General features: G+C 38.8%; 1 protein-coding gene across 1 annotated transcript in view; it reads right to left on the bottom strand.

Annotated features, from left to right (window-relative positions):
* Positions 1-22,730, bottom strand: part of SLC9A7 (solute carrier family 9 member A7) — an 82,958-nt gene that overhangs the window by 14,444 nt on the left and 45,784 nt on the right. The window contains exons 6-14 of the mRNA XM_085321600.1: positions 21,829-21,934; positions 21,391-21,537; positions 17,171-17,271; positions 16,750-16,838; positions 16,520-16,633; positions 13,660-13,771; positions 12,403-12,556; positions 4,785-4,844; positions 168-231 (exon numbers count right to left, since the gene is read on the bottom strand). Coding sequence (XP_085177726.1) covers positions 168-231; positions 4,785-4,844; positions 12,403-12,556; positions 13,660-13,771; positions 16,520-16,633; positions 16,750-16,838; positions 17,171-17,271; positions 21,391-21,537; positions 21,829-21,934 — 947 coding nt within the window. The remainder of the gene's footprint in view (positions 1-167; positions 232-4,784; positions 4,845-12,402; positions 12,557-13,659; positions 13,772-16,519; positions 16,634-16,749; positions 16,839-17,170; positions 17,272-21,390; positions 21,538-21,828; positions 21,935-22,730) is intronic.

Here is a 22,730-nt window from a genome sequence, read left to right as displayed (position 1 = left end):
CACAGAATGTTTTTGGTGGACATTACTTCTTACAAAGTAAAATCCACTACTGACTTGCCAGTGGGGGCGGGGGAAAGCTTTCATCCATGTGTGTAGCCTTTACAGCTCTTTTTCATCTTAGTTGTAACATAGGATCAGCCTAATAAAGAAGTTACATAGTTACTTACTCCTTGTAAGACTTGAAAGCTGTCATTAGTAGGTGGAGGATCCTGATCTGGGTCAACTCCAACTCTACAGAAACATTAGGAAAACAAAGCAAGAGGTGTTACTGAGGGCTACAAATGTAAGTTTGGCAGAATGCATTTTAAAAGCACCTTAACCACCCAGCAAAGCTGCATTCAGAAAAATAGAAGAATAGTTTCAGGAAGAGCTGTCCCTTATTCCCCTGTGGTTACACAGCTATAAATAAGATGTTTTTCACTCAAGCAGCAATCACCTGTAGGTAACAGAGGTCATAACTCCAGCTCAGCATCACTTTAGCTGCTTACCTTTGCTGCCAGTGCCCTAAAGGAACTGGCAAATACTATCTTTGGCCTAAAGAAGTGAACAGTGGGTTGACATCCTCTTCAGCAGAGGACATCCCTCATGCCCAGTAGCAGGAAATCGGAGACTAAGGATAAGTCCAGCCTAAATATTTGACATGGCAAATCACTTTGCTGCTAGACAGGCCCGAAAGTAGCTTAAATATACCGTTTATATATATATATTACATATAATATATATATACACACATATGTACACACACACGTACATCATTTCTAAAGGTGCTTGACAGAGTGAAGTACCAGTAATACTTCATAAAGATTCATGATATTAATTTTCTGCGGGTTTCATTCACCTAATGCAAAACTGAGTTTTTCAAGTGGTCAGAGACCACATTCACAAGTAGTCTGTCTTGTCCAGTCTCCCATCTGTGCAAGTGATCAGATGGTGTGTGTGTGTGTGTGTGTGACAAGATGGTGGATGACTACAGAATAGCTGTAGGGCTTGTCTCTGTTTTTGCATAGTTACTGGGTATCTTATTACTGCACCATTCTTTCAGGTTGTGTTTCTGCCTAAAACAGCTATCTGCACAGATCAGACTAAGTATCTGTTTTTTGTTTTTTTAAAAAAGAGTAGACTTTCCTTAGTCCTTTCTCAAATCCTACTCATGTCTCAATCTCCGTGCTCTTTATGGAACTGAAACCTCCATTTTCAGTAGAAAATGTGCTCATGTTGCATAATGAATGCATGAAAATGCACGAAGTGATGAGAACAGATTGTTTGAAACAGTTGCTTGTTCATTTTCCCTCTCTTGGAAGTGACTGAACTGGTTTAGAGTAATTTCTTCATTACCTAGACTTTGTGTCCGCTATTTCTAGCCATATTGTTTATGCAACATCACTTCCGAGATACAATTCCCAGAAAACAATAGAACATTGCAGGTAAGACCATATATCTGCATCCAGGGGACACAAGCTTGCTTAAGACAAGCAACAATCCAGATACGATTTATCTTCAGACACAGAAGACTAACAGGACAATAACAGAAAATTAAGCATTGAACTAGGTTTAAGTCACCTTTGTAGACTAAAGGCCAACTCAAGCCTCACGAGTTAACATAATTCAGAGGAAATCCAGGAGGTCACTCTAAGACAGCCTATAGTAACATTGTACAGAGCTAGTGCTGCAAAGTCTTCTGCTTGTTTTTTTCCCCAAGCCTCTCTTCTCTCCTCATCCCTCATGTCATAGCAAAAACTACATACAGCACATCATCTTAACCCCTTGGCCCATTTGGCCATGGAATTAACTGCCACAGTGCAGCTTCAAGACTGAAAAGCTCTGCAAGCTAAAGGAACACTAGATGGACATGGTGGGTACTGGATTATAATGCATTGAGCTGCACATTTACTTCTATTTATTAAAAAAGTAAACAATTCAGCAAGTAAACAATTCTTTTCTCAGCTTTTACTTGACTTACATTGAATCTTAAGATCTTAACTGCCTTTTGGGAAGAAAGGGATCATGGCTTTGAACAGGACCAAAACACTGGTCAGTGAAAAATCATGTTGTATCACAGATCAAGTGTTTGGGTTCATTGACTTCCGAGGAGGCCAAAAGAACCTTTCTACATTAAATGTTTCAGCTTTCAGCCAGAAATTCTTACTACAGAAGTCCCTTTCAATATTGATTTAAGTACATGGATATAGACTATATATTTTAATGGTCTTCAATTATTTTTCAGGGGAACTTACATTCTGAGTATTTCTAATGAATTCCTCCCCTCTACCCCCTCTTTTAAAAAATATATTTAAGTTCATGTTTCAAGCTGTCCCCCAGTTCAGAGTACCACAAAAGCCAGTATTCTCTTGAATTCCCAGGATTATTTTTTGTATCTGTTATTCTTTAGAATAACTTGTACAGAACGCATTTATTTTTCTTAGCAAATCTGTCTGTTCTTATGTTTCAATGTGTATAAACCTAGGTTACCTAACAAGTATTATGTTTTATCAAGCCCCTACTCTCCCAATTTCTACGAAAGTTTCATCTTAATAACTTGAAACAAAACAATACAAAAACACAGGCGTTTCAATACAAGAGTATCTCGTATGCAGTACAAGAGTATCTTCCCAACTTCCTTTGCAGAGAAGAGATGCACAGAAAACATTAAGCTACTTCATCCTCCTTTAATGACTTCCCTGATTCGAAGCACAAGGAAAACTGTTGAGTGTATGGACAATCTCCAACACATTATTTTTTTTTCTTATTGTTAAAAAAAGAAGAATTCTCTCACATCCCTCAGTATTTAAATGAAAAACACACATTTAACTTTACATATAAGAGAACATAATTTAAACATTATAAAAGCCAAGGTCCATTTTAATTTAAATGGTTTTTAAATCAGGAAAACAAACAATTGCTACTGCATTGGTTTACACACATTCTCTCTCAAAGACCAAGGGGTAGAGAGAGTATAGCCTCACTGATTATTTTGGAGGCGTTTCACTCAAACAGCCTACCAGAAAGGCAGGTAAACAAGCAAGTTCTGTTCGAGAAAGTGTTTTGTTGAAGAGACACAGACTAGGTGATATGAACTGAAGGGCTTGCTAGCTCAGCTGCAGGACAGCCAAAGCCAGGGCACTACAGAGGTCAGCAAGCATCTTTGTTTTCCTTTCCATTCCTTTTTGAAAGCCTGTAACAATTGTGTGGGGATTTCTGGGAAAATACAGGAGCAATTCAACCAAGTAAAACTCCGTAAGAAACTGTTGTCAGATGAAAAGTGAAAAACAGCTTCTCAGCTGTGACAATGCATATATACCCTGAAACTATTTGATGAAAAAAATCCATTTCTCCTTTTGGTGTCAATTAGATATTCCATCTCTTCAGTACAGATACTTATAAGCTGCATTTAGTATATACAGTTTAGTCATTATTTTTACTCCTGCCATGGGAAATTTACTGTAATTTGTAGACAAGGGTCCTCTGTAGTAAAAATTAAGTAAGTTTAAGTATTGTTCTCCACTCCTCCATAATAATTAAACTTTTTTTTTTATTTATTTATTTTATTTTTTTTAAGGGGCATAAACAGTTTTTCAGGTTTTACTAGCCCTGTAATGGCAAAGGGACTAGGCTCCTAGCTTCTAGTATCAAAGCATAATGTTTCTGCTCTTAACTGACTCCTGATCTCCATCTTTATTCTACATCTAGAATTTCAGCATCATATATATGACAGCAGTTACTCTGATTTGATCCCTGTAACACTCAAACATTAAGCCTATCCAYAGCTCAGGAGTCTAAGCAGCGTGGCAGAAAACAGTTGCCACACAAAACGTGGAATGTAAAGTGGAAATCAAACATATGGAAAGGAATAGTAAGAAAGGCAGATAAAACTACTTCAAGTTCTGTGCTATTTCGTTTTAAAAGCAGTAGAATCATTTCTGCTGATACTTCAAAACACTTTCCAAGGCCCTGCAATATATGGATGGGAAGTTACCAAAATACCAGGAGGTATTACATTCTACTATACATAATTATTGTTGCAGCAGCCAAGAATGACTGTAGTGGGTAATAATTCTCAAACTCATAGAAGTTGCTTTAAAGCTAACCTCTGCATCCCTGGCAATTTAAGCAGTTAGCTGGGAGCGCTGAAGTATGACAGGATACATGAAAAATTTACCWTTGCCACACCTCAGAAAGTTACATATGTTCATGCATACAAATACCCACTATCCTACGGCTGCCAGTTACAGATTTTGGCTATCAGTATTTCAGTTCTAGAAACCATCAGCTGGAAGGAACCCGGATTCTCAATCATTTCCATTCTTATCAGCATCTTCCTATGAAGCAACTTGATAACCCTTGCTTTTTAAAATATACCCTAAGAAGGTTGGATTAAATCATCTCCAGAAGTCCTTTCCAATCTGAATGGTTGCATAAGGTAACCTCAATGAACTCTTAAGAATATCTACATAATCAGGAATTATAGGATCACATCCATGATTTCTCAGTTTAAGTCCTCCCAGGCCAAAGACACTAGTCTCACTGCATTAGTTATCCAGACACAAGAGTTAAAGGTGTTTTCTGTTTTGTTTTGTTTTCTAAAGTTAAAGACTTGATGTATGATCCACACCCTCCCAACTCACAGAAGATTGGGTCAGAACTGAGGAATATCCATGGCACTCTGCAAAAAAGAGAAGCAGCAGCAGCATGCCATAGTACAGAAAAGAGAGCACACGCTTAGGGTTACAAAGATGAAGAAAATCAAGCACCAGGTTAATTTGGCATCAAGGAAAGCACAGTGTCACCTGAAATACAGCCAGCGGCTTTCATTCATCTCTTCCACCGATGGAACATGGTCACCAACTCTGGTACAGTACAGGAATGGAATGTAAATAATAAAATGCTCATGAGATGGTAGCTTTACAGAGCTGCCTAACAAAAACAAGCAAAAAACCCCAATCCCCTACCCAACCAAAAAAAGACAAATCATACAAGGATAAGAATGGCAGAACAATGAAAAAGTGACAAAAAATCATAGAAATTAACTTGATTGAGATCTCCAATCATATTCTTCATTTACTTAGCTGGCAAAACACCCGCATTCAGGACACACTATCCACTACCCTCCCCATCTCCCCCCCAGCATTAAATTCAATGGCTTTTCAGAGAACCACTACATGGAGACAGAAACAATCTAAGACAATTTCTACCCCTTGAGACTTGTACATGTTCTAAAAGTAATTAAAGAAAGTCTTGACAGGAAACTATGCATGTATGATAGAAGGCATCAACACAGCCTAGTTTAAGAGCAAACACAACTGGTAATACATATTTAAACAGAATGATTTAAGTAACAATTGATTAACAATTTTTAACATAATTAATCTTCAGTCATAGTAAAACTTTATTTCTCGCTTCACCTTTTCCATAGTACTTTAAAAAAAAAAAAAAAACACAAGTGAAAACACATTTGGTTACTAGTACTTCCAATGTAAATCCCTTACAACTTGCATTTGTCCCCTCTATTCTTCCACGAATGTATACTACATGAATTATATATTGCTTATGCTAAAAATCAAGGCCTAGGTTATCAGAAATAGTTAATCACTTAGTGTCTACTCTAAGAAATCCTCAGAGGTCTCACTTTTCCAAGAGCAGGCATTCATATCCTGATTGCAGGCTCACATCTTGAATAGCCAAATGACTAAGGCCATAAGCTTGCATGACCAAGAGCACGCAGTAAGGGTAATCCTTGAAGACTGAGGCAAATGCCAGACTTTGGATGGATTTGTTTTCAAATCTTAGTTCACCAGCTCTTTCCCATACCAACATACACTACAGGTCTGAGCACTCAGCTTTAGAAAGACCAACACTGAGATGGCTCTGCATGTCTAGGAAAAACTAAAATTAAAAGCTGCCTAACAACTTCTCTGTTAAGATCTCTTTCTTAATGCTTTATCTTTGCCAAGCTAATATATTGAAGTTTTCCCAGATGTCCGTATTTAGTGATGCATTTTTGGAAAGTTTTAGTTATTTTGGAAAAGTTTAACTGTTTCTCAAAAGATGGCTGAGAAAGAAGGCAATTCCCATCTCTATGTTAAGAAAACAACAAAAAAAAACCCTCCAAACCTCAATCACTAAAAAAAAAAAAAAAGTCCTGAGAACTAGGAAAAGTTACTTCAGGATGGTTTTAGAGTGCCTTTGGACACTCCTTTAGTTGATCTAATCAAGATAAGGACTCCTGAAACTGCCTGTAGAGGCTTGTCTGCGCTTACCAGTTATACCATTATTGCCTGTGCACTCTGGATTTATTTCACTTCAACTCCTACAAGGGCTGGACAGTACCTTCCCCACACATGCTCTCTCTCTGCTGGGAACTGCCATATTGTATGGCACAAGAGCAGAGATAAGGAAGCACCTCCTGTGCTTGCTTCCAAACACTGCAAAGGAGAACACAGTTCTTCACTTACTAAGGGAAAAGGGGAAAAAAACAAAAAAACAAAAAAACAAAGAAAAAAACAGAGGGCCAGTCCAATGAGACTGTACTGAACCTCCAAAATATAGATTCACAACGGAGGATGAAAAACTAGAGACAGGGGGCAGGAGGATGGCAAAAACTAGAAAACTAGATAGGGCAAGATGACTGGAATAAAGAGTGCAGAAAGAGGCATGGCAAAAGGAAAAAAACACAGAGAGGGAAAGGGACAATGTTGCCTCTAGGTGTCTGTCCTCTTTTAGGGCAGCTGGAAGCAGCTAGAAGGCAGGCCTAGAGGAGGATAAAACCCAAACAAAGGATCTATCTTGTAGAAAAATGAAAACAGGTTGCAAAGCAGAAGGATGTGAGCTCTTATCAAATATCCTCCCCCCTCATAAGCCCTAAACAGAACTCAAGGTTCTAGTCCAGCATCAGCACTCGCCTCCTGGCATTGCAGTGCGAGGAAGTGCAGTATTTAAGAAATGCGTATTTTATTCAACATCTAATAGTGGACCATCAGATAAAAAGTGTATAACCTGAGACTGCCATCAGGCTGTCAGCAGCTATCTGAGGTGTTGCTAAAGCTGTGTGAACTAACTCCCAAAGTGAGAGTTACCATGTTTCCAGGTCTTCTTCAGTTTGCTTTAAAAAAAAAAAAAAAAAAAAAAAAAAAAAAAAGCCCCCCAAAACCTACATAAAAAACCTGTCAGAAAGATGAGAGTTGCTAAGTCAGGTATAAGGCAGTAAATATCTAACTTGACACTGCTTATGCAGTCTTCAACTTCTCTTGGAGAAAGATACATAAAAATACCTTAATTTGAAAGATACATATGTATGTAATACATGCATATACTCATGTGTAAGACTTACCAAAGATTTCTAAGTATAACTGAAATTACTTCATTAAAATAAACATAACCTTCCTCATTTGAAGCAGCTTACGAAAGAGAAGGCATTAATGTAAAAATTGCTTCATACAACTTGAAAAGGACCAGTGCCAACAGAATACAACCATCCCTAATGAAAAATGACAAAACATTATTTTGCAATACAAATGCTAGGAGTTCCCTTTTTTCCTGTGACAACTAAATAAATAAGCAAGCTACTCTTCATAAAAAAGGAACTTTGCCAATGCTTTTGATTTACAGGGCTCTGTAGTTTATGGAACTTAATTTCAAGCAGGAAATTGTTTCTTGGCTTTAGTCACAAAAAAGAGGAGGCTGGACTTTTAAACTTTCACTTTTAATGTCCAAGTCATGCTTTATTTTCTAAGGAAAAGAAAAAAAACAGTGGTAGAAAAATATTACTTTTCACCATTCAGATACTTAAATATGTCTCACTGATAGCCAAGAAAATCAAAACATACAACACAATGGGTTTAACACTAGTTCAGGCTATTAATCTTTAGTTTGCTTGATATCAAGTGGTTTAATTCAAAACATCTGAAGATTCCATCTTTTTTTTTACTTGAATTTTACTGTCACGATCTCACTTTCCCATGCTGTTAAGCAGTGAAGTCTCCACTACAAACTGTGGATCCTCTGCTTGGCTACACATTTAAACCTGACCACTGCATACTGGTGATGTACCCAGTTTGGAAATATACCTGCTCTCTTGATTATCTGAGAAAAATCAGAGCTGAGCAAGAGTGAGGAATAGTGCATTTTTGCCTATTTCTTCCTTATGCTGCTTTTTACTCAGCAAAATCTATTTTTTATGTTAGCCTCTCCCTCTCTGACCTACTTTTCTGTTTTTAAAGTATACTTCACATCACCAGAGAAGGGATCACCAGAAGTAAAAAACCAAAGTGTGCATCCCAACTGCCATTCACAGTTAATCATGTGGCAGTGGGCATGTTCCTCTGACTCCAGTCACAGCAAAGCTACCCTGACTCCTTCCTCAGGTATTGCTCCATATCCCTGTATGCCCACAGCCATCTCCTCATAACTGTAATGGTGCCACGTCAGGTTGACAGGCTGGGCCAGAGGTAGCTTTCAGGTCCTACTCTGCTTAAATTATGCAGTCACAATCTTAAGTAAGACCCCTTGTTGTTTATGCCTTTCTTCAGTTCCCCTGATATACCCAGTATGGACAGGCACCTGGTTCCCAGGAAAGAAGTCTTGCCCAGCCCAGCACAGCCCGTAAACTGTGGAACGGGCCACCCAGAAACCCCACCGACAGACAGGCAGGAGAGCAGTACCTGGTTAAAGTATGTCTGCTCCGCTAAGCAACAAACTCACAAGTTAAACTGTCAATCAGCCCAAATAGCACTGCATTAAAACAGGCCCTCTGCTTCTCCTCGCCTACATATTGGAGCAAGACCAGCCACCTCATGAGGACTTTGCTTCCCATTCTTCTTCCATGAAGACCGAAGTCAACCAGGACAGAGAACTACTGTGAATTTCACTTGAGAGTTGGACACAACACACAACTCCCAACATTCAAGTCCAACATACAAATGGCATTAGGTTCCTATCCCCCTTCATTCACTTAACCTAGAAAGCAAACAAGCTTTTTATCTTTTAATCTTCTCTGCTAAACAATCACACATGTGAGCACAACTTATTTCCAGCCTCTTACAATCTCAACTAATGGACAAGTGCCAGGGCCTTAGTCAGCATCCATACAGGCAAAGCCATGCCAGAGACAAGTTCCCTAAGGTATGGCCTCAGAACTATGTTACCACTACATGCTGAGCTGCTGAGTGAGGCACTGGGACTGAAGAACACCTTCAGGTCCTTCTAGCTCTCACACTGGGTAGAAAGGGATGGAAAAGACTGCACACTTCTAAATTTCAGCTGCAAACTCATCTGTGCCTTTGTCAAGTCTGTAAGGTCAGACAGGTCTTGCTTTCCTGCAGCAAGGGTTGTATCACAACAGATGACAGTTTACTAGCACTATGTTTGTAATTCTTTATCAGCTGCACATGGCTGCCACCTCCTGGCACAAATCTGATTTCACACAGTCTCTTAGAGGAAAAAGTGCAGTCTCAATAATTAATGGAACAGGGCCTATCAAGGCAGCTGTGGACAGACCCATGCAGTTCCCTAAAACACCTCCTATGTGGAATTCCCTTGTTTCCAAGATATCCTTCCTTTAATATGTTTTTTTTTTTTCCCTTCTGTCAACCATGCCAAACAGAAATGAAAGTTAAAGTTACTATCTACTAGCCAGGGTAGGTACATCTCCAAAAAATAAAACTAAACACTCAAAATCATGTTTCAGCCATCTGCCTTCTGACAGCTACTCCAGGAATGGTATCATAGTGCTAGTCAGTATTTCCAACTACTCCTCCTCGCTGTGCAAATTGATTTTTGCAAATGGAACTTACCCACAGGGCAAGCCTGGAATGAACATGATGTTATCCCTCCCTGCCTTCAGGGATAGCTCATCAGCCAGGCTCACAAACTCTCATTACTGAGCCAGACTGGTCCTGTCAAAAAAAGTAATGGCATCTTTTAGATGCTTTTGCAGACTGTTTCCTGAGCTAGACCACCAAAAAACCTGTCACTTCAACCACAGAGGCACATTCCGTTCTCAATTCACAAAAGATTTCAGCAGGCCCACAACATGGGTAACATTTCTGGCTATCTCGGAACTAGTTTCCACTTGGTAAGAAGCTGGGCCACATTCTAGCATTCAGTCCTGTCATACTGCTGACAGCTGAAGGAACCTACAGCAGAGGTGATGGTCGGCTGCTTTCAGGAGCTCCATTTTGACATATAAGGCAGACTGAACTCCTCTTTACTTAATTTAACCATTTAGCAATACATCCTGTCCCTTGCTTGATGACAAGCTGGGAAATACCCAGCTACGCTCCTTCAACAAAAAAGGTAAAGGAAGAAGGGCAGAAAGCCCAGGATGCCAGCACCTCTGATGAGATCTCTTAGAGTCAGTTTTGTTGACCTGGTGGCAGGCAAGCTTCAGAAGATAGTTTGGAATCTACTGAAGTCAAAGGCAGACAACGGATATCCTCACATCAGCTAGTGCAAAGGCTGCAAGCAGATTTCCACACACACTACTCAATCATTTTGTGACTAGATTTCAATAAATATTCTCACCTGCATCCTGCTTACCAAAACTCAGCTCCTGCTCTCTTGTATCCCACATCTCATGCAGTCTATGTGCACTGCTGATCAAACAGACACTGTGTCTGCCCTGCTTGGTGAGGTGTGTTATTACAGCTTTCCTTTCATACCACTATTGGCCAGAAATCTGCTTCTGTTGCCTAATGGAAAGGTAACGTGGTTCCTATTCCAGGTATCTTGCTAAAGTCATTACACAGCTTTCACATGGGAACAGAAACCAGTCAGGTTGGGCTTAGAAATATCACTATCATGTGGTATCTCATGATCCTTAATGACACAGCTGCACTGGAATTGTTTTGCTGCTGACTTCAAGGCTAGGTGGCTGCATAACCTGTTGTTAGCAACATGATCTTTAGAGATCCTGACTAAATGGAAGTGATGCCTCTTTCTGGTGTAACAACCAAACATCTGGAACTTGCATTTAAGAACAGATTGATTCTGCGCACATACACACACACACACACACACACACACACACTCACAAGAAAAAAAGAGACAAAATAAAATCAAGACTTCCCAAGAGCACACCCAGTGTGTGCTGTTACATAGAGCTGAGATACTGTCATCATTGCTGTTTCAGTTTGCAGGCATGTGACAGTTTGCAGCAGATGTTGTCTGCCTGGCACAGAGCGGTTCAGCTCCTCCTGAATGCATTTTCTTTTGATGAGATGTCAGTCAGTTACAATGAAACATCACAGTTTTTAATAAACTCATCCCAGGACATAGCTCCAAGACTTGCTGCTGACATTGTCAGATCAGGTACAGTTTCGGCTTTAGCTGACTTCAGTAAGGAAGGTTCCCAAACATTCCTGGGAATCCTATCCATTCTATTTTTAACCTAGAAAGCACTTGTCACCTATTGCCAAGTAGTTCATGTAAGTTTTCTGAAAGCAGCGATAGCTATTAACAATTGTCAATTGTTCCTAAAACTGAAACTGATTATACTTTCTAAGATTTTTTTTTCCTATCCTACTATGAGACAGTGGAAGACAAATTCCACCGAGCACAACTGAAATGTAAGACAAATTGGTTTTCATGTGCCAAAGAGCATACATATTTTACACATGTAAAATACACTGGACAGTTTGGTACAGTGTGCTTTGTTTAGATTCCAGTATTTACTCTATCCCCCTGCCACTCAACTGCTAAAAACATCATAGAATGAAAAAATACGTGCTCTTTAACAACAGACTGATTCACAATTCTCCAACAATTTGCAGATAAGTAGCCTCTAACATGCATATACTTACAGCCCTTTAAAGTATCCAAGTATTGGCCAGAACTTGCAGAGGAAACAGCTATAATCACACTGCTTACCATTACCCTAGATCTTCTCGAAATAGCAGAAACACTGAGAAGACTAGCAGGACTCCAATTATCCCAGTTGTTTAGATAATGTCAAATTTATTTGGATACATGTTTAAAGTAAATCCAATCTAGTACCACCTACTAAAATCACCCATTAACTTGGAAAACAGAGCAGAGTCACTACCAGGAGCCAGAAGACTGGGAAATGTCTTAGTATAATAGGAAAAGAAGCTGAATATGAGACTAGATAGGCTAATTCTTTCTTTTCAATATAGGGGCTGCTGCATCAAGCAATACTATTCCATATCCTGCTGTGCTGACAAAGACCAAGATCCCCATTCACATAGCACCAATGAACTTTAGGCTGAATCCCAGTAATATCTTGTGTGTTTTCTTCACCAGCTTGCACTACTTCCTTCCTGTATATAACAGTGTTCTAAATACCTAGAACACCTCTAAGCAAGCAGCAAACAAGTTCTGCAGAACTATTCCTGCCTTGCACAGCTGCCATTTGAAAAGTGAAGTTTCCTCAGCATGCAGTTGCATACTGACCTGATGTTCAGCCACGAAAGCATGGGAGTTGTGCCTCCACCAACAATCCAGACAGTGAAAAAGACGATAAGGAGAGTTGTTGAGAACATCATTTGATGTGAGTAAGTAGCAGTATCTCGTATGGCCAGAGCAAATGCCATAGCTCCCCGGAGACCTACACAGAGAATGAAATACGAGAGCTTCTGAAGTACATCCAAACCTCATCACAACACAGCATCTCTCCTTGCTCCCTTCCTCAATGGAGAGACACAAAGCGATGATCAGAAAGCATTGGACTCAGATTATTCTCAGGCAAGTTTTGTTTTGTAGAAATTCAGTCAGCAGGCTTACCTGCTGTTTCTAGATTGTTCTCCCGTAGCTCATGGAAGCAGGTATCTACCACCTTCAACAATGCAGATACAAAGCAAGTTCTCTCATAATTTCCACTCTGCCCTGGTATTTTTACTGTAACTTTTAAAATCTGCAAGTGCTACAAAAAGCAGCAAGTATTGCCAGAAACTAATGCAGAAACAAACAGGCTTTATACAACAGCAAAATGTATTTTGGAAATCAAAAAGCTCCCTGAATTTAAATGAAAATGAAACATTTCCATTTGTTTCTGTAACTCAAGCAAGAATTCTTGATATGAAGTAACTATCAGCTGGAAAAGTATTCTTGGTAACAACACACTCATAGGCAGAATATACTCCCCCCTGGATTATGAAATCCTACCAGCAAGGGCATTTATGTACTCCTGTAGTAAAGGAAGAAAATGAACATGCACATAGATACACACCCCATTTGCTTTAAATAACAGAAACTTCCAGAGTTATCTGTGTGATAGAAATAGTAAATAAATTCTTAGTCAGATACTTTGTTTTCTCCAACACAGTAGGAGACGGCACTCAAACATACCTAGATTATCTTTGGCAGATACCTGTTTCCGCACAACACATGCATTATCTCACCTAGAAATAAACTTTCTGGGACAGATGCATCTCAGCTCCCCCATCACTTTGAGATGCCTAACACTAAATAAAAATATTCTGTTCACAATTTGGCTGCCAGAATCTGGCATTCCAAGATTTCAACTCTTCTCAGACATGACACTTTCTGCAAAGGCTAAAAAATACCTGAGGGCAGGCTACAGACATGCTGTAACAGTTACAAGTCTTCTAGTAAGGAAGCATATATGTAAATTACAAAAAAAAAAGTATTTCATTAATTTCTTATGAGTTGAAAAAGAATTTTTGCTTTAGCAAGTATTTTTTATTTTACCTGAAAACATCATCATGTGCTGAAAGCTCCAGCTGATCTTATGCCTTCTGCCCAGATTCAGTAAGAAGGAAAGAGGGTAGATGTGTGCAGCTCTGCCCAGAAAGATTGCAACCTGTTCATAGCTGAGGGTTAAGGATCTCACTTTCCTGAAGTACAGAGTCTTGGATACTTGGCTCTTTCATATAAAATTTATGTTTTAATGAAAAGGTTACATAACAGTATCAAGTGTTTGCATTATTCCTGCCTATATTAAAAGTAGATTTTCACAACTGTGCATCCATGTACAGAATGCAGATTTTAACAACAAATATAATCATGAATTAATATAACCAAGCTATTTAATGCACACTGACATTATACCTAGTAAAGTTATCAGATATACAAGCGAAGGCTTTACTTTCAAAATCAGACTTCAGACAACTACCACCACCACCATCAGATTGTGTGTTTCAGACTAACAAAAATGCAGACTTACATATAGAAGAAAACCCACATAGGCTTAATTATAAAGAAAAAGAGCAGCAAGCAGCCATTTCATTGCAGCTCTTGCAGAGGAAAAGTCTCCTGCTGGTTGGCAAGCACTTGAGAATTCAGAGAAACTAACGAGAAAAAAAAATCCCCAAACACTAGTCAACACTAGAATAAGGTTCCAGAAGAGTAGTAAAAAAGTATTTCAGACAACGAAAGCAAGTGGTCTTCTCCCTTTCTTACTGCTGTATAAAGCATCCAGTGGCTTCAGTGAATAACTAGAAAGCTGAGTATTTCCTCCACCAAGTAAGGAATCCTTTGTGATAAATTGGAGTGATGTGCTGAAATCCTATAAAACACCAACACAATCAAAAAACCCCTCAAACACTATTTGCTACTGATAACAACATCAGAAGACTGAAATAGCTCTCTTATGGAAGAGAAACAAAACCACAGAAGAACTCTAGACACTTTGGGGCTGTTGCCACAGCTAAATATTGAAATAACAATCCATTTCACAGGAAATTATGTCTCTAGGAAACTAGGATTTTGTTTATTACTGTTTTTACGAAAAACTTAATGCAATTATTGTAAACACGTACAGCAGTCCTTTGATGACTGGAAAAAAAAACCCCACACGTTATATAAGCCATTGAGGTCGATTTAAGCATGTGGGGAGAACAACTACGATTTCTTCACTGACACTGAAGGCTTTAGCTTTGCCTTCACAGTTGAACCTTTTTCTTTTAACAGTTGGTGATGCCTCTGGGTGTCACTTCAGTGGAGAAGTGACTACTGCAGCAAAACATGGGTGCTAGTACCAGCTGCTTTCCTCTCAAGGGAAGAAAAACACTCAAGAGATGGCAAAGAACATTAAGCATGGGGTGAGAAAATAAGATAGGAAAAGTGTAATGGAGGCAAGGAAGAGAAGACAGGAGCAAAATAAATACTGAAAATAAAGTCAAGACACACAGCACAATGTCAGTGTGGACAGAAGTCACAGCAAACATCACACACTGCAGAAAAGCAGGGAGAAGGAAGTTGAGAAGGTCATATGCTCATTTCTGTCTTGTTTTTTGAACTGATAAATTCTGGAGGCTCCAATTTATGAAATTCACTGAAGCTATTACTCCATTTATACAAACTGAAAATCACACAGTGCTTTTACCTATGCTGTCAAAATCTTCAGAGAAAAGACTGTGTGAAAGAGGAAGGGGGATAAACAGCTTTTGCTTTAGAAAATTACCGTCAAGAATCAAAGAGACTTTGTTTTAATATATATTTCAAGGTCAGTGAGCTATARTATCCTATATCTTTATATCAATGGAACAATATAAATGTTCCTTAAAGGTATTGCTTTACTTTCACAGAACTTGCCAAATTCAAGCACATTATATAAACTGGAGGAGTAAGAAAACAGTCTACAACAATGAAGATTCCCCACTTTACTCAGGAGTTCAGAAAACAATTTGCATTTTGACTCATACCCATATTGCCATATATGCTTCATCTGCACAATAAAATATACTTCCTTGATCTGGAGAACAAGACTTGAGCTCTTTGCCACAAAAACACCAATTAGAACTTGTTTTAGGTTCTTTGAAAGATAACCAAATCTGGACACACATCCCCTCCCCATCACAATATGCAAAGTCCACTCTTTCCCTCATCTCCCGCTCCTCTCCCATTCTATTCCACTCCTCTCAAATTAATCTGCTGTCATTTTTACAGGTGACTGAAGTGTGCATTTGGGATGGCAGGGGAACAGTGAAAAGATCAGTGCTGAAGGCCATTTGTAAACCTCTCACATCGTAGAAAAAAATACATAGAAGATTCAAAAAATATTTTCAGAAAATAGTCCATTTCACACTGCCTTGCTGAGCCATTGCTCTTCAAGAAGAATTCCCTGGCAGCATGCTATTTTGTTTTCTACCTTCAGATTAAATTCTTCACCACATTTGAGTAGCAGGTGCTGAACTCTTCCCAATAAGGTGGCTCAGTTTGCTCATGCTGATAAAAGTGCAACACAGAATGCCACCTTTCCCTCTTGTGAATACTGAGGTTTTCTAGCTGGAAGGGAGTTTTAAAATCTAATGCCTAAAGTCGCACTGCTGTGATTACAAGGATCAAAGCATATTCATTTAGGTATATACTTAATTTACATGACTTTTAGCACTTGCTCAGTTGCAGAACCAACAATTTGTGGCATTGAAGTCTTACAACTTTGATGTAAGAGGTAAGAAAAGACCTTTCTTGGAATTCTTGCGTCTGCTATATATCACACACAAATCGAAGTAAATGACCATGCTTTAAATTGGTAAGGCCAAAAGACACCACAGATTTTCAGGCACATGGATAATAAAGAAACTTCATACAAAGTGAGAAAGGATACAAAAGCTCCAACAATGAAAACTGGGCTGAATATGTGCTTCTGAAAAGTAAACAGCGCCAAACCCATATACGAAAATATGAAGTTCTCAGCCAGGAAGTGCAATACCTCAAAGAGCTAGGGGGAAAATAGTCTCATATTAAAGGACAAGTAATAAAGATGCTTTTAAAAAACATTAATGCACAGAATACTACAACAATGCAGTACAGAAAAGATAAAGGGTAACGCCTTACCTGCTTAGTGCGACTTCTTGATTCAACTGACAAGTTATTGTATGTATAATGTGCCTGGGTAATTCCACAGAAGAGGACAGCTACTACACCTGTGACCAGAGTCCCATGTAAAAGATTAGTCCGTTTACATGTCAGCTCAACACTAAGTCTATCTCCCTTCTCAAAGTCTATTAAATTTATATAACATCCTTAGTCTTGAAATTTTATCAACTTCCTTTTTAAGTGAGTCATATTCCAATTTTTATGGAGTTTTTGAAACAAAATAGTGATTCTCTCATTATACAGTGAACTCTGCCTTAGATGGCACTGTACTTAACATGAAAAAGTCTAAAGCAGCTACATCTTGTTTCTCACAGCAAGTATAAAATGGCTAAGTTAGACAGGAGTTTTATCCAAGCATGCTTGAATCCCCAAAACTCACCAGTAAATCCGCAAGCTTCTGCTAGCAAGAAAGTGCTCCAGGACATCAGGAAAAAGAGAGCTGTTTCCAGCAGGGGGAAGCAGTGCAACTTGGTAAACTTGGTCACGTTAAGTCATTGGTTAAGGGATCAAAAAATAAAAAACACGGGTATTTGGCTTCTCTGTATCCAGTGTTTTTAAAAAGCCTTTATATGCACTAACAACCAATGTGAGCCTGAGAACACAATGCTTAGCACTGAAAAATATCAATTCCCCTATATCAAGACAAACTTCAAAATGAAGAAGCAAAGCCTAAGGTTTCATCTTGTAACAGTCATTATTTTAGATATCTCCACCTTTCAACTAAGATATCTTGCTCTATRACACATTATCCTGCAAAGTGCCAGTAGGGAAGGGATATATACTTGGTGGTCCTTTCAGATGTTGCTTTTAGAACTCCCCCCTCCCACCTTTATTTTAATAAAGCCTAATATACATTCAGAAATGTTTAATTTACCATGCTGTTGACTACAAGAGCCCTACAATGAAGGAGATTTATCAGAATTTTTCATTCAGATTTGTTGACAAGTCATTTTTCAGAAGTATTGCTACTTCTGTACTTTTGAGGTAAAATAGAAATCCTGCCTATGACAAAATGCATTTCTTCTTCCCATGTTGATGTATTTTAGAGAAAGCGCCAGCTCAACCACAAGAGCTGAGTCTTCCAAAGAGAAGAGAAACAAGTTCATCTTCCAGATGAGAGTGAACTTGAGTAACACCACTGAACGCATACTGATTTATCATTTCATATAGCTACTGAAAAAGTGGAACAAGTTTCAATAAATATAGCTCTCCACACACTACAAGAGAATTGTTCGCATACTTATGACACAGTTCCCCCATCTCCACCCATCACAACTCTGGCAGCATGTGAACACCATACTGTTCATGATATCTGAAGTGCAGACAGCTACGCACATCTCTACTAGAAGATACAGAAAGAAACCATGTGCCAACAGGAGTGGCAGAGAGATCCTTTGTTTTCTGAAGGCTGGTAAATATCATCATCATCATCTGTGAAATCTAAGCAGGAGGGCAGTGTGAGACAAGTCAGGACACTTGAAACAGCAAAGCAGAGAGCACTTTCCTCTCCCTCACCTGAAGGGGAATAGTACCTTTATGAACACGTGTCCTGCACAGGACTGTACCATCATCCACCATCATTCTCCACCTACAAACACAGCTGCATCCTGGGCTCTCTGCAGCATTACACAAATGAAAACTAATGGCAACACAGCTGTTTGGGGAGTTGTGATTCAACAGGCAAAAGGGATGGTAAAGGCAAGGAGCAGCACCACTTTCCCAAGGAAATTCAGAGGTTGAGAGAGCTGGGCCTCACAGCACTCTTTGCTGCCTCTTGCAAGAAGCATTCAGGTAGCCCAGAAGACTGGGTGGGCACTCTCTCTCCTGTGGGCTCTACTGCAGGATATGGTGTTCAAAACAAGCCCCAAGTGGTTAACAAACAAATGAAGGAGAATACAACTGGCTGCATTTCAGCAACAGCCTCATTAGCACAAAGCAATCCTGAGCACTGCCACCTCCTCCCCTCAACACCTACATCTTACTATTATTCTAAGCTACTCAGAGGGAAAGGAGTCTGAAGAACATACATACACTGCAATATATTTTTTTCAAAATGTAAAATTAAAAAATGAAAAATGTCCAAATCTTCCTCAAAAATAGAAGTTAGCATTACATCAGAAAAAAATCACGATTTTTCAACAACCGTTATTCTCCATGCAGTCTCCTCTCCACATAAAACCATCTCACTAGAATTTTTGATGATGTACAGTTATGGCTGGTCTTTTTTTTTTTTTTGTTGTTGTTGTTGTTTGTGGGTTTTGTGGTTATTTTATTTTTTATTTTTTTGGCAAACAGGCTATGACTACACCATGGTGATACCACATGCTGGAGTAACAATTCGAACCCATCTTCCCACTGAGTGCTCAGATTATTCAACTGCAGGTTTATCCCAGAGACTGGCTTAACAGGCATTTGTGTATTCCTTGTGAAACAATGTTCAAGGACAGAAAGAATAATTTTCCCCAGAGTACCTTACAGCAAAACAGGCAGACAATGCTGTCTGACTGGATAGCCACATCAGTCACTCCACAGGAAAGGAAGAGATTGAATCCTGTTCTCCTGAAAGTAGGAAAGGACCCTTGTTAGAACCAATTCCTCATTTCTAGCCTTTTCTTCTGGTAATTTTGTGAATCCAGCTGTTACTTACAATAACAGCAGGAGAATGTAACCACACCAAAACATATTGTTCAATTTGAAATGAAAACCTGCACTTGTCATTTTAGAGGAAAAGAAAAGTGAGAGAAAGGTGAAGAAAATAAATATTTCATATAATAATTGACCAAACTAAAGTGTTATTTCAGATTAATTATTTCAAATACGAATTGTTATTTTATTTTCTTAACTTAAACATTAAAACAAAAGACCATTTTCTTTCTTTACTCCTTAGGCACACACTCTGCTTCATTTCACTCCAGCCAAGCAGATTCTCTATTTTAGAAAGAAAATACAAAGCAGTACAATACTTTCACTGCTATAAGAATAACCACAGTTTGTATGGCCAAGATAACTTGTTAAAAGCCAGAAAGAGTCCATGCAAATTATTTGCATCATATTTGCAAACTAAGCATTCCATCTGTTTTCAGAGGATCATGAATGAGTAGGTCAGCCACATATTAAACCCCTCACTGGTAGAGAGATGCAGCTATAGGTATGTCACACAACGTGACAGAAAATTTCTTCGCAATAAGTCTATTAATATAACTCATGGCTTAAGTTATGGGTTCTAATTTGCTAAGAGAATGAAATACCCATTTCACATTTCATGTTTCTTTCTACAGTATTACATGAAAGAAAGCAATTTTCCAAAAGGAAATTGTTAAAATTGTATAACTGAGCAACAGATTACATATGTTGGTTTTGTTTTGTTTTTAACCAGAGGCTGTCTCATGAACAGCCTCTTTGCTCGCATTCTCATAGCACGCTCCTGAGTACACACATTAGAAAGAGCAAGAACCAACTGCTGCTTCAAAAACATGATGTTACAAAATGGATCCGAATGCATTTTAGCTGTAATTGGTAGACAACCAGAAAGCCAAATACGCTGCAACTTCATTGACCAGCTAGAGCTATGGATGGCCAACAGCCTGAAACACAGATTAAGAATCACGGATCTGGATCACATCAGTCATAGAACAGTTGAGCTGAAAGACTGAACATTAAAGCATTCCAGCATGTCTTCCTCCTTATACCCAAAGTGTTTCTGTTACGCAGGATATGAACAGACAAACCAGTGTGGTGAGCGCTCAATAAGATGCAGTYGAGACATTATTGCTTAAGATAAAGAGATTCACGATTATAATATAAAATATTGCATTCTACCTCTTTTACATTAATTTTCAGAAGTCTAGACAAAAATCAAAGCAAGCTGAGATGTGTACAAATGGAATTATATAAGACAGTATAGCAGCAAAGAATTTGAGTTTTTCCCTTATGTAGCATTATGACCTCTTGAGCAGGTCAGGCTTAAGGTTTACTGCCTCACCTTAAAACCAAACTCAAACAGATCGCTTCCTGAGTGCCTCAGAGCTCTGATCAAATAATGGGACTAAGCTTCATGGGAGCAAGAAAGTTCATGCAAAGCACATCATATTATGACCTTAACTCTGGTACAGGTGCAGTCTTATCTGAGATGCATGACATCAGACTTCCAGCAGAAAGATTAAATGCAGGATTCTCAAAAAAAAAAACATTAGTGGTTGAAATAACTATTATCAGTAATTTTGCTGAAGACAGGAGAACAAGCCACCAGTTAGTTATCAGGAGGTTGCCTTTCAAGCCTAATAGCAGAAACTACTTCCTTTAACTAGAAATAAGATAAATGTTAGGACTTACTTACCTAGGCCCTCCCTTTTGCTTTATATTTTTGCCAACACAATCAATACTACAAAATCGTTAGAATTTCTAGCATGGCCACAGTTACACAGGAATTAGGTGATTTCTAGGGTTACCTATATGGCTTTCTGTAGAGACAGAGGTGATATGAGTACCTGTCATATCTTCACACTCAGATTAGGACGAGCTAGACTCAACATTCCTACAGGAGAGCACTGCTAGGATCTGAATGGAGAATCTAGTCTAGAAGAACTGAACATGAAAAAGGATATCAGAGCCGTCACAACCCCTGTCACTGCTCCCATCATGAAAGAGCCACTGAATATTCCCAGGAAAACACCAACTGATTTGAAAAACGCTGCTGCATCAAAAGCATGGGTATTTTCACCTGTTGGCTGGTAGGCAACTATAGATCTAGAAAGACAGAATCACACAATGAAAAGTTAAAAATAGTATCAAAAAGGTACTATTCTGTGAATAGCAGTGCCTGAATAACAGAAGAGACATCCCCATGTTGAAGCAAAATTTTTCTTTACAGTGCACATGTGCATAAAGAATCTTAGCAAGTGCTTGCAATGTTTACTAACTCAGTTCAAGACAATCGATTTAAATTTAAAATAATATTTCTCAGAAAAATAACTATTTTTAGACAAATACATAGAACAATTAAGTGATTTCAGAGTAGAAACTCAGGCAGTTACTTACGAAGATAACACAATGGCAACAGCATCATTCAACACACTCTCCCCAAACAGAAGGGCATAGAGATCGACATCAGCATGTAGCTCATTAAATATTGCAAGCACAGTAACTACAGAAAGAAAAGAAAACAAAAATATTTATGTATATATATCACACTGGTTGACATCAGGATTATGGTGTGAGCTGACAGAGCAGGCTTTCCAGTATGCCCAAGGCAACAAAATCTAGGAACTGAAATACAGGATCAAAATCAAAGTGGAAAACAGACTGGTCATATTTAATAACATAAAGTGGCTCAGTTATGCTCCCCCCTACACATAGCTTCTCTAGGAGACTACAGAAAGCCGCCAAGATCGATGGGCACAGAGTAGACAAAAGCCCTTTACCAAAACCCTGGTAATTTTTGTAGAGTATGTTCTGCTTCAGATAAGCAACAAAAACATTGCATCTCTGGCTACCTTTTAAGGTTGTATGGACTATTAACATAACTTTATTATTTCAGTCATTATAAAATAGTGCTAATAATCCTAAATGCTCACCAAAGCATATGTTATGCCACTAGAGTGTGCATTAATACAGAGTCTGAAGAGGACAAGGCTACTAAATATTTGTAACAGTCCTTTCATTTCAGACTGAAGGGATTTTGAAAGACAATGATCTTGAAGATGTTCCTATACATGAACAGAGGCAAAACTGTGTGCAACCACTAGCTGTTCAGAGGTCAGCTCAATCACAGGGGCTACTTCCCATTTACACACAAACCAACCCTAAGCATGTCAAATAACCTATTTTAAATGTCAAGCTTCATACCTTACCATGACCTTCCCCCCATCTCAATACACACTAGCCCTCCACACTGATTTGTCAAGCATAGACATCTGTGTGAGCCTGTAGCATTTTGAAGC

Source organism: Rhea americana, unplaced genomic scaffold, assembly GCF_003343005.1.
Source record: "Rhea americana isolate MKP2758 unplaced genomic scaffold, rheAme1 scaffold_7, whole genome shotgun sequence".
Lineage (NCBI taxonomy): Eukaryota > Metazoa > Chordata > Aves > Rheiformes > Rheidae > Rhea > Rhea americana.
The sequence above is the reverse complement of the archived record's forward strand: the minus strand, read 5'-3'. Positions and strand labels throughout refer to the sequence as shown.